The sequence below is a fragment of the Camarhynchus parvulus genome, chromosome 1, assembly GCF_901933205.1.
Source record: "Camarhynchus parvulus chromosome 1, STF_HiC, whole genome shotgun sequence".
Taxonomy (NCBI): domain Eukaryota; kingdom Metazoa; phylum Chordata; class Aves; order Passeriformes; family Thraupidae; genus Camarhynchus; species Camarhynchus parvulus.
This window is the reverse complement of record NC_044571.1, coordinates 92,914,560-92,933,446: the sequence shown is the minus strand read 5'-3', so window position 1 is coordinate 92,933,446 and position 18,887 is coordinate 92,914,560. Positions and strand designations below refer to the sequence as shown.

General features: G+C 48.6%; 1 protein-coding gene across 3 annotated transcripts in view; it reads right to left on the bottom strand.

The window, feature by feature from the left end:
• LSAMP (limbic system associated membrane protein) overlaps positions 1-18,887 on the bottom strand; it is a 990,769-nt gene that overhangs the window by 8,637 nt on the left and 963,245 nt on the right. For 2 of the 3 annotated variants that reach the window (XM_030949448.1, XM_030949439.1), the window contains one exon: positions 15,338-15,373. The exons of the other annotated variant lie outside the window; for it this stretch is intronic. In XM_030949448.1, coding sequence (XP_030805308.1) covers positions 15,338-15,373 — 36 coding nt within the window. The remainder of the gene's footprint in view (positions 1-15,337; positions 15,374-18,887) is intronic. 3 annotated transcript variants of the gene reach the window in all.

The following is an 18,887-nucleotide window of genomic DNA, read 5'->3' as shown; positions in this document are numbered from 1 at the left end:
ACAAATGCTCCCTCACAACCTGCAGAGGTGAAAAGCCCTGCTCTCCTGAGTGGAGCACAGGTGCCACAGGCTTGCCCAGCAGCACAGTCACTATTAAACTCAAGCTGGTAACTAAAAGACAGCAAATCCAAGAGGGATGTCTCCAGAATCCCTCAAATTCCATTGCACTTCCATTTGTCTGATTTCTTCCTGAGGTAGCTGACTAGAGTAGCTGTTTGTGCCCCAGTTCTATTCTTTCATTATTAAGTAACTATGTGCTGATTTGTGTGGAAAATTTATGTTCCATCTATGGCTTCTTTTTTTCAACTAGTCCACGTGCAACTTTTGTGGCTTGTCACACAAATCCTACAACACTGGTTTTATTTCCTCCCCTAAACTCAGGAACAAGTTTCAGTAGTTCAGCTACTACCCCTACCTCACCTATGTGAAAAAAGTATCTCAGTAAAATAATGGTGTGGAGGCTGTTTGGGACCTTTTGCACCCCTTTTTGGCACAAAACATGATTTCTCTGGCACAGCAAATAAACCAGAGCACACCAGGCAGGGTGCGTTGCCCTGAAAAAAAATTTTAGCCACCACATTTTTACTATCTGGCTTAAATACCATTTGTCTTAACACATACATGGACATGTACATAACATACTCATGACAACCATTCCTCCTCCTTGTCACTTTCCTAGGGTGTCCTTGCAACCACAGCAAGGGCATGTGCACTAATGGTGGCAAGCACTGCACACCCAGCACAACAGAGGCAAGGGGACATTTGGCCTTGGCTGGGTGCTGCTGCCTTAATGCATCTAAAGGCATGGATCAGTTTGTGAGCTTGCTTTGAGGTGGGGGCAAAGGCATGGCATGGTGTGGTAACGGTGTGGTGAAGAGATGAGCCCCTGCAATGTCCAGGTGTAAGAGAGGACACACAAAGACATGGTGGGATGCAGGACTTGGGAGAGGGTCACACCAGCTTCTGTTCTGCTTGAGCTTGTGTGTCTAAGTTTGAGGGCATCTGACAAGCCAAAACTCCCATCTCCAAAGATGAGAAATGATACATGTTCTCGTGGCTTCCTGTGTCCCAGTCAGATGGCTGCAGAAACCTCTCCATGTGCAGAACTGATCATCTCCTGTGCCACACCACAGGCTACACCAGCAGCTGTTCTCACCAGCAGGTGCTGGGCACTGTGTTAGGCTGACTGGGAGCATTGGGATCCAGTGTGGCCTCTGCACATAACCCTGGGAGCTACATGGAATCCCTGGGTTTTACAGCACAACTAGCTAGAGTACACACCATGGGTGCTATATTTACTGTCACAAGTACTGTAAAAATGTGGGAAGGTCATAATTCTATCACAAAATAATGTTTTGGAGGACAACAGCCACTCAAGTGTAATAAGAAAAAGAGTGAAAGTGCTGGAAGAAAGTAAAATGCTTGTCTTTGAGCGAGATTTTCTGCAGGAAATAGCATCTGTTTTCAATTCATTCTATCACTGTCACCCTCTCTTCCCAGGCACACCTCAGGCTGTGCCAGCCCATGTTTGCATGATGACTTCTCCATGTGTGTGCAGGAGCAGCTGCTGCTGCGGGCTGTGCGTGCCCCTGCCCACCCACACGGCCACGGGTGAGTGCCACCCTGGGGGCACAGTGCCAGCCCCACGGTGGCCACGGTGTGCTGCAGAACCCGCACACCCGAGCGCACACCCCCACCCGCACACGGCCCTCCCCAGCGCGCCCACCCCGCGGCACGGCGGGACGTGCACATGCGGACAGGCACGCGTGGGCACAGCCCCCCAGGCGTGCACACGCACACACAGCCCCCACACAGAGCGCACAGACCGCCCACAACCCCCCATCCCTGCAGCCCCCAGCGCACAGGCCCCCCGCAAACTCCCCGCCCTGTAGCCCCCTTGCCATCCTTACACATCCCCTCGGCGTCCCAGTTCCACAGCCCCCATGTCACATCTATCTCCTCGCCATCCCACACATTCCCCTCGCCATCCCGGTCTCGCAGCCCCCATGTCACACCCCCTCTCCATCCCCATGCCACACCCCCCGTTATCCCGATGTCACACTCCCTTCGCTATCCCGATGTCACACTCCCTTCGCTATCCCGATGTCACACCCCCTCTCCATCCCCATGTCACACCCCCCCTTCCCAGCACACCCATCCGATGTCACACCCCCTCTCCATCCCCATGTCACACCCCCTCGCCATCCCCATGTCACACCCCTCGCCATCCGATGTCACACCCCCTCGCCATCCCCATGTCACACCCCCTCTCAATCCCCATGTCACACCCCCTCTCAATCCCAGTCCCGCAGCAGCCTCGGGCCAGCCCGCGGTCTCCGGCGCCCTCTGGCGGCCGCCGCGCGGAGCCGCCCCCGCCGCTGGGGACCCGCAGAAAGCCCCCCTGAAACATCCCCGGCTTCCCACCCCTGGTCCCTGTCCGCTGGCACCGACAGTTTCGGGGCTGTCCCTGCGGTCTCTCGATTCGGGAACCTTGAGCCTGTGCTCTGGGAATTTGCTATAATATCCCGGGCTACTCATCCCCCTGCCCCGCCCCGGCAATTGGGCAGCGCTGTCAAGTCCGTGATCATGCAACAGCTCTGAAGAGGAGGAAATTTGGTTTCTGATCTGATGAGCTAATATGAATATCTGGCAGAATTTCACAGCTAAACCCCTAAGGGACCCCAGACCCTAGATGCTGACCGAGTCTGATCCCATTAAGCAAATCAAGAAGGAGCAGACTGAAAGCTGTCAAGGGCAGAACAGCTGCACTGCTCTTCCTTGCTCCAAAAGTGGGACATTTGGATATCTGATGCAGAGGCACCTGGAACCCTGCCATGGTGCCCAACTGTGCTGCAACACAAGTGCATGGGACACTGCATCCTGTACTTCCAAGGCTTTATTGGTGCCACGCCTTCAGCCTGGGCGATCTGCATTGGTGCCATGGCACAAGGTAGCCTTGGCCGAGATGTAGAGAGCTGTAGTTCTCACATGGCTGAAGGGGACCATGCGCAGCCCCCATCCCACCCCTCTCCCCAAGACAGTGTAACCCTAACTGCATCCTTAAATTTAGCAATGGGAAAAACAGAGCCATGCCACAGTGACCTCACTGCTCCTGCCACACCTGCCGGTGTGCAACAGCCCAGAACAACAGCCTGGCACAGAGAGGCTCCAGGAATCCTCCCTAAGGTTTCTGGGAGAACTTCCACATACTTCTGAGTGAAGATGCAGAAAGGGTGGCAAGACCCTTCAATTTGGGACATCAGTAATTTCACCTAGTGCCTAACACTCCTGCATTCCATGCAACATGGGGCGGAAGAGTTGCTGCATGCCCTCCCGTGCAGAGGGCTGCAAGCCAGCCTAGCCAAGGTTTCACTAGAGAGGACGTGGGGTGTGTGCTGCTGTACCAGGCTTGGCGTGGGATAGCTGTAGTGCTTGTGTGTGTGATGGTTCAACAACTGCTCCTACTCCCATGAATGGTGTAGGAAAAGACACAGTGAGAAGGATGGGGGACTTGGATTAGATGGCAGAGGAAGATGAGAAAAGCAGGATACTGCTTGCATTCAGAGCAAACCACAGCCAGATTGCAAAGCCAAGAGCTGCTCTCATCCTCAAAAACAGCCCAAGGAACACACTACAAGGAAAGACCTTTGCTGGGTCAGCCCAAGGATCTTGTCTAACCTTCAGCCCTGTCCTCTGTGGGGGCCAGCCAGAGCATGTGGCCAGCGTGGCATCATACTGGCCTACCTCAGCTGCTTCAGAGTCATTATGAGCCAGCAGAAGCTTCACTCCTTTGTGATTAATTTCGTCTTCTGTGAACTCGTCTGGTCACTTCTGGACCGCCTGGAGCTTTCCATATCCACAGCCTCCCTCAGCTCTTTAAGAAGCACAGCAGCAATCAGCTGCCAGCAATGACATTGTGGCCCCACATTAAATCTGGGTGCTATGTTCTCCTGTGACTTTAGGACCTTGGCATTAACAGGTGGCCTGGCACACCATCTGCTGTTAGGTGCTACCTGAACTGGCTAGATTAAAACTGTCTCTGTCACTCCTTGCTCTGCAGCCTCCTCTGCTATGGGAGAGCCAGGCTAAGGAAACTGCTCAGTGTGGGAAGAATTCACTGTGGAGTTTTCAGCTCTTCCCAGAAAAGGGAAAGATGAGTATTTTTGTCATAAAAGCTTGCAACACACCCAGCTTCTGCAGCAGTGTCCAAGGTTGGGAGGCCAGCCCTGCACAGGCCCTGCTTCATGGCTTCTGTTGGCCTCTTAAAACCTACAGTGCCCACTGGGGGTTGGAGGCTGCATGAGGAGGTAAAAAATATGTAAGGGCATCTGTGCAGAGGCACGGGAAAAGGCTGCTATGATGAGAGATATAGGAAGGGGGTAATGGGGACTGAGGTGACAGGATGAACCTTGCACTTGTACCAATGCTGGGTTACAGCACAGGAAATGATACCAGGGAAGATCTGTAGCTGAAATGGCAATATTGGAATGCTCAGCTCATGACATGGAAGAGGGCAAGGGGAGGAGAGGTCAGCCAGGGTGAGGATGGGGAAAGGGACGGCGTTGTGTAAGCACAAAGGTTAGGTAAGTAATGAGAACAGGTCCTGGGAAAAGGGGAGATAAAGAGAAGAAATTAGGTCCTGACCAGGCACAGGAAAGCAAGGATGAGGGAGACAGGGAGAGGGGAGTGATGGTGCTTTTGGGAAGAGGGCATCAGTACCAGGACTGCAAAGGCAGGCAGCCAGTACCAGCCCGGGCTCAGAAGTGCAGGGGAAAAGCGGGTTTCCAGCAGAGCTGTTCGGGTATGGACCTGGTGCCCGGAGAAGCTCAGACCAACAAGCAGGTCCGAAAAAGGGTAACGAGCAGCAGCAAGCGACGGTGTGCTGCCAGGGCTGTGGCCTCATGCCGGAGAACAGCGCTCGTACCCGCCAGGTCTGTCACCTGCCCTGGCCAGGGCTCGCTGCGGGTCTGTCCCCTGTCCCTGTGTCGCCGCCCGGGCGCCGCCGCCGAAGCGCCGCTGCTTCCCCGCGAGGTGGCAGCCGAGGGACACCAAACCCGCCTCGCCATGCAGGCAGCCTCCGGGCTGGGAACGGCCCGGGAACGCTGGGAATAACCCCGGGGCTAGGCGGCTCTGCACAGCCGCCCGGGAAAACCCGGGTCCCACGGCACAGGGAAGGGGCCAGCCCTGCACTCCGAGCCACCGCCCTGAGCCGGCCACGGACGGACACATGGACGTGTCACGGAATCCGGTCCCCACCAGCCTGCATCTTTCCACAACCGCTACATCTGCAGCCTCGGCAAAACCTCTTCGGAAGACACATAAAAAGCAGGATATCTACCCACTAGGGCAGCAGAAACCGAGGGTGCAGGGGGTGGTGGTGAAGTTTGCAACCCACTCTACTTATTCTACTTATTCTTATGATGGCCCCCAGCATGAAAATGGACCTGTTGCTGTGAGTCCAGAGAAGGGCCATAAAAATTCTCAGAGGGCTGGAGCACCTCTCCTATGAAGGCAGACTGAGAGAGTCAGAGTTGTTCAGCCTTGAGAAGACTCTATGAGACCTCACTGTGGTCTCCAGACCTAAAAGGGGCTAACAAGGGCTGGAGAGGGCTTTTTGTAAGGGGTAGGACAAGGGGTAATGGTCTTACCCTTGAGAGAGGGTAGATTTAGATTGTAGATAAGGAAGAAATACTTCACTATAAGAGTAGCAAGGCATTCACAGAAACTGTGGATATCCCATCCCTGGAAATGTTCAGTGCCAGATTGGATGGGATTTGAGCAACCTGGTCTAGTGGAAGGTGCCCTGCCCATAGCAGGGGATTTGAAACCAGATGGTCTTTAAGGTCCCTTCCAACCCAAGCCATCCTATTATTCTACTTCTCCCACACAAATACTCCCCCTTCTGTATCCACTTCCTCCAGCTCCTTTTTGTAACACCAGCAGCACCCTTGAAGGGGCCCATTAGAGAGGGTGATGGAGACTGTGCCATGACACACAAGCCTTGCTCAAGAAGCAAATGAAGGCAGATATGTAAGTAAACCCACAAGTTTACCAGAGGCATGCCTCCAAATGTGTGCACCATGATCATCACCAGCAGAAACTGAACCCGTTACTTTTGAGATTCCCAGCACAGCCCTTTGAAAAAGATCATTTGAGATGCAAGCAGAGAGCAGATACATTCCTAAAGGAAAAAAAATCATTCACCCATCTATATGTTTCACATCTACATTTGCCAGTCTCATCATCTGAGTAAACCAAAATGAAGGTAGGAGAAGACAGAGCGTGTGCCAGTTTTTCTCTTATTTACATTAACAAGACTCCAGAGCTTGACATATCTACAGTTTGCTGGTGGAAGAGAGCCCACAGAGAAGGTTCAAAGGGCATCAGAGAGCTCCTGGCTCTTGATTTGCTTTGGGGAATCTGCCCTTGGGATCCTGCCAGGGAGTGCAAGGTAAAATCTGGTGTTAGAGGGTAATTGGTCCCTATGAGTTTCTGAATGGAAGAGAAGCCAGAAAGCAGCATTGGATGGGCTTGGAGAACTTGTCTGTGCTGGGAAGGAAGGGGTTATGATAAACCAAGTATAGCCAGCCTGCTGTTTTTCCAGGTGCTGTCCACTCTGAGAAGCTCCATGTTGTTGATAAGCTGACTCTACTACAGTGAAGGCTGGAGTTCTGCTTCTTGAGCAAAAAATAGGATCAAAAATGAGGGGGGGAAGAACAAACCCCACCTCCAAAGCAGAAGGCACAAGGGAAAGAGGATGTGCATCATGCAGGTGTCTCTATCATCTCACTCCCTGGGGCCTGTAGGGGTCTCAGGGTTTGCACTTGCCAGCTGCTCTGCAGGAAGCAATTTTTCCTAGTCTGTTGACTCTCTTGCCAGGGCTTCAGAAGATGAAATCTTTATTATCACGAAGGCTTAAAAGGGAGGAATACTGTTAATTCCATTTTCAAGGTCATACTTTGAAAGTTATTAATTTCTTTCTTCCAGGGCTTTGCACTCTACTCTGAGGCTTTAGGGATTACCAGCTTCTACTTACTAGGGTTCATTTGGGGCTTTTTTTCTTATTTCTTTCCTGTTCCTCCCCCCTCCTCTTAGAAGAAGACACTTTTTTTCCTTCCCTGTTCTCAATGTTGAAGCTATTTTGCTCATTGCCTGCTCATTCCCCATTGTCACTACCAGTTCTGCTCCTGTAATTAAAACTTGACTGTGACTGCAGTGGCACTAGGCTGGCTTTCCTAGAGGTGCCAGTACTGCTGTGTAAGCTGGGGAGGATGCCCTCCAGCAACTCTCCAACAAGATTAAGGAAATGTCTCTGGTGTCTATCAATCTTTGCACTTGGTTTAATGTATTTCAGAATTTGCTCATGCTTTTTTAGCACTGAACAGTTCTTCCCCATGTTTTGGAGCTCATTCATGGTGTACAAAGTACTCATCTATCACACCTCGTGTCTTAGAGGAATGAAGATTCATTCTGTAATGCAGCTCACCCATCCTTCCATAAGTTCTGAAGAATATCCCTGAGATTGTATTTCTCAGTGTCTTTCTGAGAAGGTCATGGTGCTCAAGAGCTGTCTGCTTACACCATTTATCCTGGAGCTGGTTTACAGTAATCCCAGTCTAAAATGGAACTGTTATCCTGACCAGTGAGGTTGGTGGTGGATAGAAGACCACCTTTGTTTCAAGGTTACACTGTGTAACCTATATTAGACTGATGATGATCAGTCTTATATATACAAGACTGATCATCATCAGATCTGGCTTGTATATATAAAAAGTTTCAATGTTTTCTCATAGCTGAAGAAATTTTCTCCCACCCTTTTTATTTCCCTAGCAACTGAAGGTTTGTTTAAAAAAAATCAACCACCCCTCAAACCCCATCTTCCCCAGTGACTGATACAAAATCAGATACTAAAAACTGTATTGTCTTCAAATCACACATTAAAGACTCTCATTCTACAAGCAAAGAATAAAACAAACAAACAAAACAAAACAAACAAACAAACCACATAGCACAGACTTTTTCAGGAGTCATTATGGGGAAGATCTGAGCTTTTTCTGCTTTTTGATTTCCAAGGATAAAGAAATCCCTCTCCTGCTCATCTCTCAAGCACATATGTAGGGCACAGTAGACCAAAGGTGATACCAAGCACATAACCCAATGTCTCAATAGAGGACAAACAGCATAGCCCCCCTCACCCAGAGCACGCACAGCCCTAGGAAGCAGGTTTGCTAATTGGAGGCTCTGGAACCTCTTGAAAAATTAATATTTTCATCAGTTTCATGTCTGTCTGTTTACTCACTTCATCCCTGCTATGGTTTTCTACAAGCTTTACTGGATATATGACATAGGAAAGATTTGAGTGGCTGTGGACAGAAATGAAGAGGCAGGGGACATGCATAGGGGTGACTGGCGCAGAAAAACAACTAAATTGGGGTGGAGAGTGGCCAGCATGCTTGAGGTTACTCTGGTACTGAAATCCAGTCCTACTGCAGCCTCTGCTCTCCCTATCTTTCTCTAATATCTTCAGAGAAAGTGTCCCCCCAGTCTATCCTTGAGATCTTCTTAGGGATATCACTCTCAGTATTTCAGTGAATTAGAAATGTCATGACAGTCAAGCTGGGCCCAGGTGCTGGTATATGTCTCTAAAGTGTGGGGGCTAAGTAAATATTACCTTGTGTTCCCTGTAGTTCTCATCAAAATATGGAAGTGCCTGTGTGTGTGCAGTCCCAGAGTGAGACTCCTGGTCACCTTAACACCCTAACAGTGCAAGCATGGCTTTAATACCTGGCCCAGGCCTAGGAAAAGCCAGAGCAGGAAGCCATTGTGGCTTCCCACAGCCCATTCCCAGACCAGTATTAAAAAGAGAAAGTTAATACTGCTTACACAGGCTGCTGAGCAGGCCTTCAGCTGGATGAGTAGGAGCAATAGGAAAGATGCAGGAAGCTATTCCTGCTCCTCATTAGATGTTCTTGGGTGCCTGGAGATTGCTCAGTGCACGTGGGCTGTGCCTCTGAGCACAGGGTGAGTACGGTGACGTGGCTGGACAGTGTCACCAAGGGTCAGTGTGCCTGTGTGGCTGCAACACCTACCGGAGGGGCTACCTGAGCAGACCCTGCTGAAGCCGTGCTGGTCAGAGCACATCCTTCTCCAGGGCCTGATCCCATGCTCTCACCCATGCATGCACTCCCCAGGCTGCAGAGGGACATGCAGGGGATGCTGGGGAAGCACCACGCACATTGCTCCTTGCTCACCTTGCCACGAGGCCTGTCCCTTTTGCAGGGGAGCTCTGCTGACAGACCTGCTCACCCATGGGAGGGAAGGCCTTCCAAGAGCACTCTGCTTTTTCTGCAAGCCTGATTTCTTTGGAATGGTTGGGTTTTATCCCCATGCACACCCTCCCTCACTCCCTCCCTCCCAAATCCCACACCTCCCTTCTCGTTTCTGGTTGTTTTTGTTTTTAGAGAGAGTGCTTAGACAGCTGTATTAATCATGCAAGCCCAGCCATGTGTAATGTGCTTTATCAACAGCAGAGCAGACACTGAATGGCAGCGGGTTCACAAGCGGGCCCGGTGCACTGCCTGAGCGGGGAAGATAAAACCTGCTGCTTCCCAAACCAACTTACCGTCATGGGTTAGTGAATGGAGAGACTGTTCACTTGGGACAATAACCAGAGGGGAGGCCAGCTCGTTAGACAAGGTTTACACTGGAAATGGAAGGGCTAAGAGGACGAGGAGGAGGAAGGTGGAAATTACTCTTTGGTCATTTTCTCACAGGGGTTGGAGGAGTTTTTGTGTGTGTGTAAGGGTTAAATCAAGACAACAGTGGCAGTTCTTCATCCTCCTCTTTGCTGCCCTCCACAGTTCCAGTCAGCCAGTCAACACAAGAAATAAGGAGAACAGGAGGGAGAGAGCAAAGGTTTAAGTACACCTGTTGTGCAGTGGGGATGGGCTGTCTTCAGAGTCTCTAAAGGGGGAGGGTTCAGCTGATGGCTTCAGAAGCTCATCTAACATGCAGATGGTATCAGGCTATGAGTGTCCTCTGGGCTGGGGATATCTGCCTCAGGAGGGTTAGAGCCTGCCCCAGCTCTGCTCTGCAGGGTACTCTGTCCGTGTACAACACTAACACTATCACTGTGCCTATCAGATGACCGATTTTCCATGGCAGTCACTCTTCTGTGGGTTCATTTCTAGTCTCTGCAGTGCAATTATGTGTTTTCTCTCCCACTGGATCCACTCAAACTCCACTCTCCCACCTGACTGCTGGGCCCTGACCTCTGCTCTCTAGGGCTGGTCCGCAGGCATGCAAAGCCACACTGGTGACTGCACAGACCTTGAAACGTCTTCCTTATCCACTGCAAGGGCTCAACTTGGAGGAATATCTTTCTGGGACTTCCAGTCTCAGTTCCCACCCTTTGCTGCTGATCTTCTTCACTCACTGGATCCTCCACAGCACTGTACTATGCAAATATATACAACCCAAGGCTCATTTTGGAATAAATCAATCTAAATTAAAATAATGAACAAAAAGTACAGAAACAGATCAGGCAGTAAAGCCATTTCTCTTTCTTTTCCCCTGTGTCTCTCTTTTTTCTCTAAGAAAGCTTGTTTCTTTTCTCTACACTTTTCTTTTTTTTTGGGAGGGGTGGGAAGAAGCAGATTGGCTTTTAATTTTTTTAAGCAATCTCAACAAACAGAAGCTGTCTGTTGCTATTCAGCAAAACCCACCAAGCAATGTTGGTAGCTTGGCATCAATTCTTGGCATGTCTCTTTTCCCTAAGTTGCTGTTTTTGTCTACATTCATACTACCTCTTTTTGGAAGACAGTATCATCACCTCTGACTTTGGTATTACTCGCTTTAAACCACACAGCCAAAATAAGATACAGTGCCATCCCTTGCCTCGTACCTATGAAATAGCACGAAGCAATTACTGTGATGTTGGCTGCCTGCCCTCACCCTGCCTTGTCCTCCCTGTTCCCTTGGCCTGAAGGCCCCACAGGCTTGGCACCCAGTTCAGTGCCAGCCCTCAGTGCCTGCAGTGCTGGCAGGGACTGACTCTGACCCTGAGCAGCCAGACAACCTTGGTCTGTCCGAGCATCCATCCTGCAGGGCCTATCCCTTCTGCACTCACCAAATGGACACTGAGCTCTTTGGAAAACCTGGGTAGACACCACCCATGAGAAGCAAGGAGAGCTGGGAGTTGTGCTTCCCACCCAGGGCCATGGGTGTGATCAGCTGCCAGTGCCCAGGGCTCAGGCAGCTTTCAGGGAAGTGAGGCATGTCCTGAGTAGCCACACATCACTGTGAAGTGACCAGTACAGCTGGTCTATGTCCCTCAAATGCCTTAGGATTCATGGGAATACCAGACTTGACATGGATTCAAATACACCCTCCTGTGCTTGGTCTCTATGGCTATTACTATTTTTCTGGTCGTTATTTTTTCTCTATTTCTCTGTTGGGATCACAAAAATACAAGATTGTCTATTTTGGACTGTCTATGCTTCTCTAGCTCTGCCAACCAGTTTGCTTCATGGGCCTGAAGGCCTGGATTTCCACTGACCCTTTTCTGGAGCCCAAATGAGACAGCACCCTCAGGCCTCAGTGAAGAGGGCTCCAGAGGTGGATGGGTCTTTCAGCTGGTCACATCATACTGGCAGGGCTGTCTGCCTAGTCAGCAAACCTCCCTAAAATGTTAACCCTTTACAGCCTGTAGTCTCTGCTGTAGTCCGCCTTGCTTCTCTCCTTAGCTTTGGTGGACTCAGATGTCCACCCTTTTGCCAAAGCAGGCCCTGCTGACTCGAGAGCAGCAAGCTCAGCAGAACTGGCAGGGACATGCACTGCAAAAAGCAAAAGGGGAGCAGAGATGGGTGGGAGGCGCCCACTGCAACAGAGGAGCTCTCTTCTGCACAGCTAGGACACCCAGAGAGAGGAAAGAGGACTGAGAGGGTATTAGAAAGAAAGCTGCTCCCTGTTTCCCACTCTGGCCATCAGACCCAAATGAACATCTCTTTTCTCCCTTCCCCCAGCTCCCACCCACCTGATGAAGGCATTAGTGACAGTACAGGCTACACAGGCTACAGCTAAATGGAGACTATCTACGATCTACAGTCACACAGGGTCATTCTCCGATCAGTGCACGTTTTGGCAGAAAGGCACGACTCCTCATTCTCCTTTTCCCTCCCACTCTGCTAATTGCTAACACACTACTGCTATAAATCTTGTGTCAACCTATTGATGGCTGTGATCAGGCCCCAAAGACTGACACACTTGTTGCCCTGTGGGCAGCTCTGGATGTGCTGCTTTCTGAAACACCACATCCCCCTTGCCTAGCTCCCAGGGCATCAAGCTAATCACCCTGAGAAAGCCCCGCCTTAGCCTCTGGCAAGCCCTCATCACAAAATTCCTGTGAGGAAGACTCACAGGTTTTGAAGCTCATCAGTCTGGCCAAGCCATTCTGATGTGGACACTGGGTGCTAATCCAAGGGAAGGAGTTCATGTTCAAAGGGCTGAGGACAAGAGACAATGAAGGACAAAGATGGAGCTAGTGCCATAATTGTGACAGGTGCCTTTGAGGTTCAACAGTGGCCATGCTTGCCCTTCCACTGGCAGATGTGGTGTGGAATGAACAAATTCTCTTTTTTCAGAAGAAAAATCTTTTTGAAAAGGCACCTGATGATGCAGTAAGGCCCGTGCTTTGTGACAGCCAGGTCCTGGGTCAGCCCATTATAACATGATGTCACAATGCAGACAGAAAGATGTGATGATGTGGCATCATCCCAGAAGACATTTCAAGGCATTTTGAATGCTGGGCTGCAAAATCAGGAGAGCTGGAAAATTTATCAAGGACAACTCAGCTGAGAGCTGAATCAGCTGGGCTCCACCAGCATTTTAGGAAAGTGTCTCATCAAATTCAAGTCCCATTTGTTTAGCTGAATGGGCTGCTTCTGAGTCTCCAGCCTGCCTGAAAGCAAGATGTTTCCACAGCAGCTAGCTAATGATAGCAATGCTTAGCAGGACTACAGCACTCTTCGTCTCAAATCACCTTCCTTTTAAATTAATGCTCAAAACCCCACAGGGCAGGGAAGTGTTACTGAGGATTAACAGAAATGAAAATTGAGGGAGAAAGAGGAAGAAGGCTGTGGTTCTGGTCATTATGGAACAGCTTAATTGAGGGCTGAGGACTACATTTCAGAACATCAGCTCATAGGAAGAAAAAGGTCTAACAAAATTGTATGCCCAAGGTTTTTTTGAAGGTGAGCAGCAAAGTAAAGGCAAATGTGAAAAGCACCAGCATCTGTGCTGAAGGCCCACAACAGAGAAGCTGGTAAGGGCTTTCAGAAAACTAGTGAGGCCCAGAGTATTTAAACTCTGCTTTCCCACTCTGCAAAATCCTCTTGGGGTGTCCTGGGTCACTGGAGATACACCAGCATCTGGCTACACAAATTCTTGGAGACTCTTTACAGGAGTGATGGCACACCAGGACGTCCTTCAAGACAATCTCAGGAGACTGGGGAGCAGTAAAAATACAACAGCTTCAGAGACAGAGGGGAAAGTGTTTTAAAGGATCAACTAAAGCTGTGCAGCATGGCCTTGGCAAGTTGATTAGGAGGTGTATTTGTAATGGGAATCCTGGCCTTGCTCACTCACAGATTTTGCTTTATCATTTAGCTTAATGGGCTCCTAATTCAAAAACCAGCTATAAACAGGGCTGGCTATGAAAAAAATTAACACTGCCTGCCTTTGGAATTTAAGGATATATAATAAAAATAATCATAAAACCAAAGAGCTCTGGGTTTTTCATCAGGCAAAAATATTTGTCATTGAAAATTCTGCTGAAAAAAAAGAACACCTAAAATGGGAAAATTCCTCAAAACCCTACATCCAAAACAGCCTCAGCAACTTTAATTTCATATCCAAGCACAAGTTTCATTTGCAATACATAAGATAATGGTGTTTAATTGGATTTATTTTTCCACAGTAGGTTCCCAATGGCCTACTTTACTCCTTTTCTCAGCTCCTTGAATGTTATTTACAAATCACTCTCTGGGATTTAATTTTAATGGTAGCTTGATTTCTACGTCCTTTTTTTTTTCTTTTTTTTCTTTTTTTATGTACTTTTCTTTAATTGTATTTGTGGATTTGCCTTTTAAATAGGCAATTGTGACTACATCCTGAGCCTGAATAAGTTGCCAAGAGCAGAGCTTGATTTGAAAACAGCAGAGTAGTTAAACGGAGCATGTGTAACATGCAGCATTTATTGTTCTTTTCATGGGAGTACCTGCAGGTGCTTTGTTCAAGCAGGTGCTCTTTTGCAAAACAACGTGGGTTCCTAATAACACTCTATCCCAAAGCTCTGTGCAGACATTAACAATTTAGGTCTCTGAGCAACCCGTAAGTTGAGTGCATCCTCCTCATATGGCAGTAAAACAAAGATACTGAGGAGCTGTAGGCCAAGATTTTTTCAGTGAACACAGGGACTTGCTGCCTTATTGTTGATTTAGTTTCGAACACCACTTTCAAATGCTGTAGCCTGCTTTCTGGACATGCCTGGTCTCTGCACTTTTTCAGAATGAAAAGGTCACAACCAAGCCCCAGATCTCATATGGATATTGGGGCCATGCTGCCTATACCCAAAGCAGGAGTGGGCAACACAAAGACAGAAAAAAAACCACACAGACGCTGTTTTGCCTTCATACCTACTTCCCCTTTTGGAATAAAGCAGACAGTAACACCTCACCATGTGCCTCTTTTCATGCTCTCTGCCTCAGATGCAGGATTATGTGACTGGAAGACTTGGAAAGGTGGGGCAAAAGCATGAGAAAACAAAGTGTTTCACTGTGGATGATAAGATGCTCAACTAGAGTGAAAAAAACCTGGCAGTGTTTTAATTTTCAGTTTTCCACTTGTCCTTTCCACCGTCTTCGCAAAATTTTAGGTCTGCTTATGCTTTTGATCCAAATCTGAACAAGTGGGCAAAGAGAGCTTAGGATGGGAATGTGTTTTAGAAGTAGGTCTGCAGGGAGACTGAACCTCACTAAAGACTGTCCACACCTGGGTGACAACTCAATGCTTGGCTAAAGGCTGTTGCCATTCAGTTGATTGCTCAAAGCTTGGCTAAAGGCTGTTGGTATTCAGTTGATTGGTTTTTTGAAGAGGGAGGGAGGAAAAGAAGGATGAGGAAAGTGAGCAGAAACGAGAAAATGACATGTAAATGAGAAGGGAAAGCCCTTATTTTCCTGCATTTCTGAGCTGTTTTGCCCATACCTAGCTCTGAGCATTTGTCAGGATGACGGAGAATGACCCGGCTAAAGAGCTACTTCAACATAAAGCATATACTGACCTGGAAAAGGATTGGGGAGAGTGGGTAAAACTCGTTCTAAGGGGGGAAAAACAACAATAAGCAACATGCAGGAGAAAAGCCACTTTTCACACCAAGCAAGCAGCAGATACAAACCTGATGGAGTTGTCCATCCCCAAATTAAATGAACTAGAGTAGGTTTCATATACAGAGCATTTTGCTAGCAACACGCCTAATACACATCAACATCCCCTGGGACTGGGAGTCAGAGAGAAGTGATTTGAAAAACTAAACAAATAATAGCCAAACAGCAAGAGGGATTAAGCACCTGCAGTGAAGGTAATTGGAGTTGATGGTCCATATCTTCCCTCTGACTTTCAAGACCACTCATGTCATCACTCTACAGCTCCTCTTAGCTACACCTCTGCCTGGAAGCTAGTCTTGGCAGAGAGGTGAGCTGTGGAAGTCCTCCATGGGTAGTTGTTGCCTCCCCAGAACCTTTTCCACAATGGATTTCTTGCCAATGACAGCTCCCTTGAGGATCTATGCATGGGAGCAGTCACCCTGGTGAATCCTCAAGGGTATTCTGCTTCTTTACTTTTTGTCCTCTGAGAGGGACAGAGTTTTTGCAGAGCTGTTTATAAACCCTTGTTTATAGGGTTTTTATAACGTGTCCTCGCTATGCGTCACAGCAGGACTTCGATAAACGTCACTGCTGGCTTCACAGTTTGCTTCGTCCACAAAGGATCCCAAAAGAATTGCACAGATACTGAGGGAAACCAGTATCAGAGACGTCAGTCTGAGGCTAACAGTAGAGTTAATTCCGCTTCACACATGGTGCAGATGATGCACAGAGCAAGGAAGCAATTTGCCCAAGGTCAAATGCTGAACTGTTGGCAGAGCCAGACACAAACCCAAGAATACAAGCCCCCCAGGCTTGACTGCTATCACTGGGTCTCCTTTCTTTGCCTTCAGAGCTTGCTGAATGCCTTGTACTGACTGAGACAAGCTCCTACCCATGGACTGATCCATAGGTAGACATTTAGCTGCAACAGCTCATAGGCCTGGGGCAATGAGTTATCTCCTGGCTTACCTGCTAAGATCACTGCTGATGGACACAGAGCTTGGCAGGATAAATCAGTAGGCCACTATTACTCTCTGATCACCTAGGCCCAGCTGTTTGGAGGCCAATGCTCTTTTTACAGTATCCTTGGTGCAAAGACTGAGTTTGTGTCTCGCTGGAGCTCATGAGGATTGAGCAGGTCAGGCCCATCCCTATGACACTGGCAGAACTCCTGCCCTCATGGTGGTAAATGGAGTTGTTTGAATCCACAGCAGGCACAGCAGAGATCAAATACAAGCCTAGCCTGGATCTCTCTGTTTATGTAGCAACAGGGGACTATTGTTCTGCGAAAGCAGGCTGTTTGTGCTGACAAGACTTCCTTGTTATTTAGTTTGGTTAAATAACTCAACTCCCCTTTACCTTCTTCCTGCACAGCAGGCTGCAGGCTGCACAGCATAAGCAGTTAAAGCAAAGCACTACGGCCTCATTATCATGCTGCTTTCTATTCAAGGACTCTGTCTCTGTTCCCTTCTCCCACTGTGTGCTGCTTTTATTGCTCCACCCTGGCTCATTAGCAGTGTCTCAGCCTTGCCCCCTCTGACTGTCAGCCCAAACCACTTTCCTCCCTCCTGAGTCTCCCTGTTATTGACAGCCTTGAGGAAAACAGGGGGTGTGCACTAAGAGCCACTAAGAGGAATTTAGGCCACAGTTGAGGTTCCAAACCCCAGCAGCCACCACTGTAACCAAATGCTCAGGGCACAACAAAGCGTGGGCAGAGTGGAAGGAGGGGTGTGCACACTTGTTGCAGGATACTAAAAAATAATGACAAGTTAGAGGCCAATGCTAGCTTTTAGGAACGTGCCTTGTTGCAACCAAAACTGCTGGGCTCCACCTGAAGCTGCTTGAGTTGGCACTGTCTTGCCAGCTTCTGCTTCACCTCCGCCCTTGCCGATTCCCCAAAGGGTGCAGAGGATACAGCAGGGGACCTGCTGATACGGCAGTCTCCTATAACTGAGCCAGTTGAGCCAGCAGGACTGCATCAGGATGTGCAGCACTGTGCTGTTGTCTCCTGTTTCAGCCTATGGGATGTGCTAGCTCGGCAGGAGGCAGAGGACAACTAATTTGGAAAAGCTTTTCTTTCTTTTCTCTGCTTTGCTACAATTCACATAGTGCTGCACCTGCTTGTGTGCGCCTGTGGAGGGGCGTGTGGGTTTGCTTCTACATCACAGAGGTGCATGCTTATGTATACATATTCGCCTACACACAAACCCATGTATCTGTGTTCCTCCAGCAAATGTGTATCTGCTATGTGTTTATACATATATATATACACACACTTCTGTGTAGCATGTGTTAAGATACAAATTGTGACTTTCACTGATAATGCTTTTCATAGTACTGCTAGGTGAGTAAAACAAAAAGAAAACATGTTCCCTACCTCCTAATACACTTGGAGGAAGAACCCTTTTGCTTCAGTTGTGTCACTGCTTTTCCCCTCTGTTGCTCTGTGATGGCAGCCCTGGCTGTGCCTCTCTGTCAGATAATTTTCACAGAGATCTGTACTACTGTCCCTTTTTTTGTGCTTAGGGGTTACAAATCTTGCTCCCAGGCTCTGCAGATCTAAATTAACCTACTGGCTCACCAGTGCTGCCAAACATGGGCCTGCCTCCCAACCCTTCATACCCACAGATGTGTGATAGAGCTTCCTCTCCTGCATGGGCTTTAGTGCCTGTTGAGCCCAGCCATGAACTGTTCAGCTCAGTACAATGAAAGAAAACATTTGGGGCATTTTAGGGAGATGAGCAGTAAAGCTCATTTACCTATTCACTGGTTTAGCAGGTTAGACAGCTTCAGTGGGATGTCCACTGAGTGGTAGAATAAAAGAAATAACAAAACCATGTGGCAGAGAGCAGGATGGACAAAAGGAGTGGGGAGCAAGGAATGTCAGCAAGCTATTAGATCAGTTGTATCATCACACTGTACCTGAGTACCCTCTCTACAAACATACTTGCTGTTGGAGACAGTTTCCTGGGTAAGTTAAACCTTTGGTAGGGCCATATTTATGTTGTTGTAAACTCAGTCTCCAGGAGTGAGGGGTATAAATCTCACCTACAGCAGGCAATCCTGCTGCTACATCCTTTAAGGAAGATCACTAGCTATCTATTCATACAGCTCAAGGAGGCTGCTTTTGTATTTTAATGCATCTTCTATCTATGACATTGGCATCTAAGGCACTCAGTCTCTCTGAGAGTTTTTCAGTGCTGACTGAGATTTCATGAAATGGTAGCCACCAATTTTTCTCTATTGCTAAACTGTTCTTTCACATCATTTCGCTCGCTCCCTGTCTGCCCTCCACCTCAGGCAAAGCTGCCAGTAGCTCATTATTAACTCTCTGGTTGTTTCTTCACTCCTTGCTGCCATTCTTTTTTGTGCTGCAATGGGACACTGAGGAACCATCACTGTACTTACCTCCCCGGTGGAATGTTGCTCTACAGTGAGCTTGTTCTCCCTTCAAAAAGGAAATAAGAT